The sequence below is a fragment of the Palaemon carinicauda genome, chromosome 7 (assembly GCF_036898095.1).
Source record: "Palaemon carinicauda isolate YSFRI2023 chromosome 7, ASM3689809v2, whole genome shotgun sequence".
Classification (NCBI taxonomy): Eukaryota; Metazoa; Arthropoda; class Malacostraca; order Decapoda; family Palaemonidae; genus Palaemon; species Palaemon carinicauda.
In genome coordinates this window covers 73,528,095-73,536,904 of record NC_090731.1, presented here as the reverse complement: position 1 = coordinate 73,536,904, position 8,810 = coordinate 73,528,095, and the positions used below count along the sequence as shown (strand labels likewise).

The following is an 8,810-nucleotide window of genomic DNA, read 5'->3' as shown; positions in this document are numbered from 1 at the left end:
AGGGCAAGGGAGAAGGTGTTCCAGGAAGAAGTTATTCCATCGACAGACAAAGTTTTAAACCCTGACACACCAGCATTTGTTCCCAGTCACAATGTGCATAAAAAAAAAACCCAATGGCACAGTGCTTTTTCTACCCATGGCACCTGTCCCAGAGTCATTCTACCAAAGTCAGCAACAGTTAGCAGCGGCTATGATGCTGCCTCATGCTGAAGTGACCAAGTTTTGTGGTGATCTTCTTAAATATGCATCATTCATGTTGGCATTTAATGACCGCATCATGCCACACACCACATCAGACTCCAACAGGCTGTATTTCTTAAATCAGCATCTAGAAGGAAAGCCTAATTCACTCATAGCTGGGTGCATGTTTATGGATGCATCTGAAGGATACATTAAAGCAAAAAGACTTCTGGGCAAAGTATATGGAGATCCATACAAGGTTTCCATGGCATACAAAGACAAGCTAACCAAGTGGTCACAAGTGAGAGGTGATAACAGTGAATCTTTACAGGAATATGCTTTGTATCTTATGAAATGTAATCATACCATGCAGTCATTGGCAAACCTGCATGTTTTAAACGACTCGCCAAACCTTCAGAGGGTGATTTCAAAGCTGCCAGTGTATATTCAAAATAAGTGGTTGGATCATGTAATAAAGCTCAGGAAGCAAGGCGTTTGTGTGTGTTTCACCACATTGGTGGAATTTGTGCAGAATGCAGCAGAGGCAGCAATGGATCCTGTATTCAGCAGGGAAGCTTTGGGTAAAGAGTGTGTTTTTTCAAAGGCAAAGGCAAATCATGGCTCTAGTCAGACCAAGCAAACATCGCTTGCAGTTACAGTGCAACCATCAAATTCTGCCAACCAGTATACTAGGAAATGCAAACTCTGTAGCGGTCATCATGACATTGAGGAGTGCCTTCAATTTCTGCACAGGTGTGGATGAAAGACGAGAATTTGTTAAAGACAACCGTCTTTGCTTCAGTTGTTTGGGCAATAACCACACTCCAAAAAAGAGTCAATCGACGGCAGTGCAAGACATGTAATAAAAGGTATCCTACCACTCTGCACATTGAGAACTTTGGGATGCTTGACAGCAACACTGCAAGTGTGTCACAAGCTAGTGCATAGTTTGAAAGTACAGGTCAAGGTTGTGCTAAGGGTCAAGATGGTACTCAAGGTGAAGGTCGCACTCCAGGTCAAGGTAATACTCAAAGTCTAAGTAATGTGAGGTCTTCTGCATGTACAATTTCTGATACAGTGTTGCCATCAATCTTGCCTGTGCAATTACATGTAACGGGTAGCGACAATGTAGTACAAACTTATGTCTTTTATGATACGGGCAGTACAGGTTGTTTCATTAAAGATAGTATCAAGGATCAATTAAACTGTAAAGGTATTGAAACAGCTATCAAGTTGCAAACAATGCATGGGACTGATACGGTTAAAACCTTTATTGTAAATGGTCTTGTTGTTGCTGATATACTGATGTTGTATTGCCAAAGGTATTCACACAAAAGGATATTCCTGTTAATCATGATCAAATTCCAAGGTATGAAATGTTAAAGGATTGGCCTCATTTATCAAGTGTTATTAATAAGATTCCAGTGTATCAGCTAGAGTTAGACATAGGAATTTTAATAGGTAGTAACTGTCCAACAGCTTTACAACCTTTAGAGTTTGTACCCACTTCAGGTTATGGCCCCTTTGCAGTAAGATATTTGCATTGCTGGACAGTTAATGGGCCTGTACATGTTAAGGTTAGTTCAAATGGGGTTTCATGTCACAGGTTACTTGTATCTGATGTTCAATATGTTACTGACTGTATTACTGTTGAAAGTATTAGGAAGTACTTTGAGTTAGATTCTTCAGAAAGGGATCTTGGGTCAGTTCCTGATGAGCGTGGCTTATCTTTTGAGGACATAAGATTTGTGAAAAGGTGCAAGGATGACATTGAATTTAGAGATGGTCACTTCCAGCTACCTATGCCTTTCAGAGATCTCAATGTGAATATTCCTAACATTAAGAAGCAGGCTGTTAGCAGAGCTAAGTGACAAAGGAGGAAAATGAAGAATAGTGAAGATTACAGACAGCAGTACACAACATTCATGGACAAGTTGTTTGAAAAAGGCTATGCTTACAAGATCCCGGATGATGAGGTCAACAAGATTCCTGTTTGGTATCTTCCTCATCACGCAGTTTCTCATCCCAAGAAAGGGAAGATTAGGATTGTTTTTAAATGTAGAGCCAAGTTTGAAGGTGTGTCATTAAACGACAGGAGGTTTATGCATTCATTGGAGATATTGAAGCTATGTTCTTTCAAATAAAGATTACACCTGAGAATCCGGACGGAGTTAGATTCTTGTGGTGGCCTAATAGTGACATCAATTGACCTCTTGAAGAGTTCTGAATGGCTGTTCACATTTTAGGAGCAATCTCATCACCGAGTATTGCAAATACTGCATTGAAGGCCACAGCAGACAAAGCAGATGAGAAGTATGATTCAACTGTTGGCAGCACCATAAGGCACAATTTCTATGTTGACGACTGTTTGAAGTCATGTGCTGATGTTCCTACAGCAGTGAAGTTGGTGAATGATTTGGTATCTGCAACTGGTGAAGGAGGATTTAGGTTAACTAAATTTGTCAGCAATTCAATTGATGTCCTTAAAGCTTTGCCTGCTGAAGATTGTTCGGTTGAAAGTGACAAGTTTAATCTTGACATGGAGAGTTTAATGACAAGAGCCCTAGGAATGTTAGGGGACCTTAAAGAAGACTCATTCAAGTTCTCAATTGAGCTCAAGGATAATCCATTTACCAGAAGAGGATTGTTATCAACTATCTCATCATTATATGATCCCCTTGGGTTGCTCTCTCCAATCATCTTACCAGCCAAGAAACTGTTACAAGAATTGTGTCAAGTGGAGAGTTTGGACTGGGAGGAGAGGATTCCAGATGAGCCAGCTGAAAGGAGCCAACATTGGATACAAGGTCTTCATTTACTGGAGCAGCTTTCAATACCAAGATGCTTCAAGTCAAGTGAGTTTGGTAATGTGACAGGTTCAAGTCTTGTATTATTCAGCGATGCAAGTACAGTTGGTTATGGTGTTGCAGCATATCTTGTTCTTCACAATGGAAACCAAGCTCAGTCAAATCTTGTCATGGGAAAATCAAGAGTATCTCCCAAAAAGATGGTGACTATACCTAGGTTAGAACTTATAGCTGCAACTGTGTCTGTCAAGGTTGCTCAACACATCCTGCAGGAGTTGGAGTTTACTGTTGGCAGGGCAGTGTACTACACAGATTCAACAACAGTCCTTCACTATATTCACAGCAACACTAAAAGGTTCCCTGTTTTTGTAGCCAATAGAATCAGGGTTATAAGGGACTACTCTCAGCCTGAGCAATGGAGATATGTAAACTCCAGGGATAACCTTGCTGATGTAGCATCAAGAGGTATTAGTGTACATCAGTTTCTGCAGTATGACGAATGGTTTCATGGCCCATCATTTATTGCATCTGATTATTTGCCTTCACAGGAGTATGTGTGTGCTGATTGTGTTGATGGTAAGAGTGAATATGTGTCTGCAGTCACAATTTCTGAAGAACATCATGGGTTTACAAGATTGATTGAATATTTATCTTCATGGTCAAGGTTACAAAAGGCAGTTTCTGTATTTCAACAACTAAAGTCAATCCTTAGTGGTAAAAGGAAAGTTTGTGTAACCACTGATGCTGAAAGGGCAATCATAATATATGTTCAACGGGAGGTGTTTGGTGACGAAGTAAAGGCTTTATCAAGGGAATTGTCAGTTGGCAAGAGTAGTCCAATTTATAAGCTTGGTCCCTCTCTTGTTTCTGAGCATGGCTTATTGAAGGTTGGAGGTAGGATAAGAAGGTCTGACATTCCACAGTCTGCCAAACATCCCATACTGTTACCAAAGAAGCACCATGTGACTACATTGTTGATACATGAGCATGAATTATTAGCTCATTCAGGTAGAAACCATGTTCTCTTAAATCTAAGGCAGAAGTATTGGATCATAAATGCTATTGCAACTGTCAGGAATGTGTTATCTCATTGTGTTACTAGCAGGAAGTTGAAAGAACCAGCTTTAAGTCAAAAGATGGCTGATCTTCCAGCAGACAGATTGGAACCTTCACCACCATTCAGTAATGTTGGTATTGACCTCTTTGACCCTATTGCATCAAGGAAGGAAGAAAGGAGTTAAAGAGGTATGGTGTAATATTTACCTGCTTGGTTAGTAGGTCAATTCATATTGAAACTGCAAACACTTTACAATCTGACTCTTTCATAAATGCTTTCCGAAGATTTGTTTCTCGAAGAGGTCTTCCCAAGGTTATCAGATGTGATAATGGAACCAACTTCCATCGGGCTGAGAGAGAACTTAAGGCAGCTCTTGATGAGATGGAGGAAAAGAAGATTGAGAAGTATTTGTCGCATCATCATATTGAATGGAAATTCAATCCACCTGCAGCAAGCCACATGGGTGGTCGTTGGAAGTGCCAAATCAGAACAGTTAGAAAAGTGTTGTCTGCACTGGTGAAGGAAGTTGGTGAAAGGCTAAATGACGAAAGTTTACAGACTCTGCTTTGTGAAGTTGAGAGCATCGTCAATTCAAGACCGTTAACCACTGTAAGTGACAGAGTAGGTGACCTTGAGCCACTAACTTCAAACCATTTGTTGATTCCAAAATCTTATGTGATTCCTCCCCCTAGCTTGTTTCAAAAGGATGATGTTTACATGAGGAGAGGGTGGAGAGGCGTTCAATATCTGACCAACCTGTTTTGGTCAAGATTTAGAAAGGAGTATTTGAGCACTTTACAGACTAAAAAAAAGTGGAATGAACCAAGAAGAAATCAAATTGTTGGCGATGTGGTCTTGGTAAAGAGTGACATTGAGCTAAGGAATCACTGGCCAATGGGGCGAGTGATAGAAGTATACCCTGATGACAAAGAAAAAATTTACAGTGCCAAGATTAAGACACTTTCTTCGGTTACTGTCCGTCCTATTCAGAAGCTAGTGTTATTAGTTGAAAGCTAGGATTTTCATGTTAAATGTAACGTGATATTATGTTGTTCTTATGGCCTATCATTTGATATTATATATTATTTGAGTTATGAAGATGTTTAATTTTGTTTAGGTGAATATGTGAATCATGAAAGTGTTTTGAATTCAAAGAGTTTGTATTGTAACTTAAAGGTTACTTATTGTATCTGCACGAGTAGGTGTATATTTTGATAAAAAGGTTTAATCTGTTTATGAGGCTGAGTATGCTAATGCAGAAACACAAATCCATCTAGTTGGTAAAACAATGTTGTTACTTTTGTAAGTGGTAGTTAAAAAGTTGAGATGTGTAAACAAATTACGATTTCATCTTACTTCCTAAAATTATGAAGTCTCTTTGGCAGTTCAAGCAAGGTCTTCAAGGAGTAGAATTGTATATATTTCGAAATTCAAAGGATTCATTTTGGGCACACAGATGTAAGTTTTTTGACGAAGTTATATATATTTGCTATATATGTCTTATTCATTCAAGCGTTTAAAGGCGTAAATTTGTTTATTTGTGACATTTAACATTTGATTATCCTATAAATATGATAAAATGTGATATAGTCAAATGAAGTTTACAGTGGCAATGAAAGTGTCTTGTTTAGAAAAGTATATTTAATTAGCTTTGCAAGATGTATTAAGGTACATTATGTCACCGTTATGACTTATTGAATATTAAGGGTTATTTAATAATGTATTTAAAGTTTGAAATAATTCCTTTCAGGGAAAACCTACTACTACTACTACTACTACTACTACTACTACTACTACTACTACTACTGCTGTTAACGGAATAAAGGTTAAAGGGGAGTTTCTGAGTTTGTATCGCCCATAAAATATACATACATACATATATGTATATATTTATTTATATTTATATATATATATATATATATATATATGTGTGTATATATATATATATATATATATACTGTATATATTTACATTTATACATATATTTATTTATATACAGTATATATATATACACACACATATATATATATATATATATATATGTATATATATGAATATATGTATATATATATTTATATATATATATATATATATATAGTATATATACTGTATATATTTACATTTATACATATATTTATATATATACATATATATATATATGTATATACACATATGTATATATATATATATATATATACATATATATATACATATATATATATATATATATATATACATATATATATATATATATAGTATATATACTGTATATATTTACATTTATACATATATTTATATATATATATATATATGTTTATACACATATGTATATATATATATATATATATGCATATATATGTATATATATATATATATATATGCATATATATATATATACATATATATATATATATATATATACGTATGTATGTATGTATGTATGTATGTAGGCCTATGTATGTATGTATGTGCACGCGTGCTTGTTTCTGTGTGTGTATGTGGCATGTGTATATGGCTGTGTATGTGCATTTGTGTAAAATTGCTAATATCAAATAGATGAAATATAGTATTTTCATTGTACTAAAGATTATAGCAACTTGAGCTAAATCTATCAAGAGTCTTGCCCGTCTATATAGTGAACTATTACATCTTGGACTATTTTTTTCTTATAATATAAAACAATATCATCAATTTAGTTTTCATTAATTGCTAGTATTCGACAAATGATTAATTCTATTAGTAATATTTGCCTTGTTTAAGGAACTAGACTGAATTGATCTAGCGTCCCCTTCTCAACAGCATAATACATCTTTAAGTAGCTCATTATTTATACGTATACAGCATAAACAATAGAAAAGCAATTAATCGTATTTTAATAAAACAGTTTATTATTATTAATATTATTATTATTATTATTATTATTATTATTATTATTATTATTATTATTATTATTATCAACATAAATATATTGTTCTCTAGTCTTGGGTAGTGCCATGACCTCTGTACCTTTGTCTTTCACTGCACTGAGGTAGAGTTCTCTTCTTCTTCTTCTTCTTCTTCTTCTTCTTCTTATTATTATTATTATTATTATTATTGTTGTTGTTGTTGTTGTTGTTGTTGTCTATATAATGACACGATAGTGTGTGTGTTTTCTATTTTTTGTGTTAGGCTTTAAAGAAAACGGAAATAATTTCATGGTATACTCGTGTGTCACGGTTTTAAGAAAACGTGAATAATTTTATGTATACTCTTACAAATACACAACAGACTCTGATTACTTAACCAAAGTACATCTTAAATAGTTTTCCCAATTTTGCTTTTGGCACCTGACTTTTTTTTTAAATATTTGACAAAAAATTTAGTTCTATCAATTTCCATAACATATATTATAAAATTAATCTCGAGCCTTTTCGCTTAATGACTAATCCGTTCTTATTGTGAAAGATTTCTCATAATTCTGGTCACCCTTTGCTTCAGTTCTTCCTAGACATTACTCAATTTCCGGTCAGCCTATTATGTTCAATGACCATTAATAAAGCTCAAGGACAAACTTTCAAATAGGTTGGGATCTACCTACCACAACCTTGCTTTACTCAGGGACAACTTTATGTAGTATTCTCAAGAGCAAGGTGTATAAACATTGTAAGAGTGAAAATTTTTCCTATGAATAATTCTACTAATGGCCAGAGAAGAGGAACTACCTTCACTAGAAATATTGTATAAAAAGAGGATTTGTAAATTTTTTCATGTATTGTTCATTTTTCAAAATAATATACAATTCAAATCTTATCACATTTTATTTAAACATATAAAGGTTAGGAACAAGATAATTAGTATTGAAAATATTATTTCGTGTAATTTACACAAGTTCCGCTAGTTATTATTATTATTTTTATTATCATTATTATTATTATTATTATTATTATTATTTGTAGTAGCAGTAGTAGTAGTAGTAGTAGTAGTAGTACATATGTATACATATATATATATATATATATATATATATATATATATATATATATATATACACATATATATATATATATTATATATATATATATATATACATACATATATATATATATATATATATATATACATATATATATATATATATATATATATATATGCGTAAAAATCACAGGAAAACGTGATGCTCAGATGCAGAAGAACCACAGGGAAAATGAAAATACAGAATATACACTTGAGTCCTGACTAGTTTCGTGATACTTCCTCAGAGGACTGATTTATTGAGAGAGGTTTCTTACAATTTATAGGGAAAGTTACAATTTATAGGGAAAGCAAAAGTACGAACATACATATAGAGATTTAGAGAACAATGACACTCCCTTACCCGCTACCTGGGCTTTACTCAGGTGTGAGTAGGAGGAGTCCGCAAGCTCGTTAGACACCTGCTAAAAAGGGTCATTTCTAGTGGCGGGTATATTCTTGTTTTCTTCTTATTTTACTTTCATTACAGTTATTTATATGTCAATGCGGTAGCCTTATCTATATAAATACATAAGCAAAACATACACAAACATACAAATATATATACATATACATACATATATATACATATATATACACATACACACATATATATATATACATATATATACATATATATATACATACATATACACATACATACATATACATATATATACATACATACACATATACATATACATATACATACACATACACATATACATATATATACATACATACAGATACAAATACGTATACATATACATAAATAC

At 33.7% G+C, this 8,810-nt stretch overlaps 2 protein-coding genes across 2 annotated transcripts; both read left to right on the top strand.

Annotated features, from left to right (window-relative positions):
• Positions 1-277: 277 nt before the first annotated feature.
• Positions 278-2,051, top strand: LOC137644375 (uncharacterized). Its single transcript, XM_068377359.1, has 2 exons — positions 278-933; positions 1,787-2,051. The coding sequence occupies exons 1-2, from the start codon at positions 278-280 to the stop codon at positions 2,049-2,051; spliced, it is 921 nt and encodes a 306-aa protein (XP_068233460.1).
• Positions 2,052-2,063: 12 nt separating this feature from the next.
• On the top strand, positions 2,064-4,228 carry LOC137644374 (uncharacterized). Its single transcript, XM_068377358.1, has 3 exons — positions 2,064-2,256; positions 2,427-2,546; positions 2,670-4,228. Exons 1-3 carry the CDS (start codon positions 2,064-2,066, stop codon positions 4,226-4,228), a joined length of 1,872 nt encoding a protein of 623 aa, XP_068233459.1.
• Positions 4,229-8,810: the final 4,582 nt, after the last annotated feature.

Excerpts from the sequence above, each read along its gene's own strand:
- LOC137644374 (XM_068377358.1), top strand. The coding sequence starts at position 2,064 with ATGAAGAATAGTGAAGATTACAGACAGCAGTACACAACATTCATGGAC. Across the intron at positions 2,257-2,426 it reads ATGTAGAGCCAAGTTTGAAG|GAGCAATCTCATCACCGAGT; the intron begins GTGTGTCATTAA and ends TTCACATTTTAG. Across the intron at positions 2,547-2,669 it reads CAATTTCTATGTTGACGACT|CTTTGCCTGCTGAAGATTGT; the intron begins GTTTGAAGTCAT and ends ATGTCCTTAAAG.
- LOC137644375 (XM_068377359.1), top strand. The coding sequence starts at position 278 with ATGCCACACACCACATCAGACTCCAACAGGCTGTATTTCTTAAATCAG. Across the intron at positions 934-1,786 it reads TGCCTTCAATTTCTGCACAG|GTTACTTGTATCTGATGTTC; the intron begins GTGTGGATGAAA and ends TTCATGTCACAG.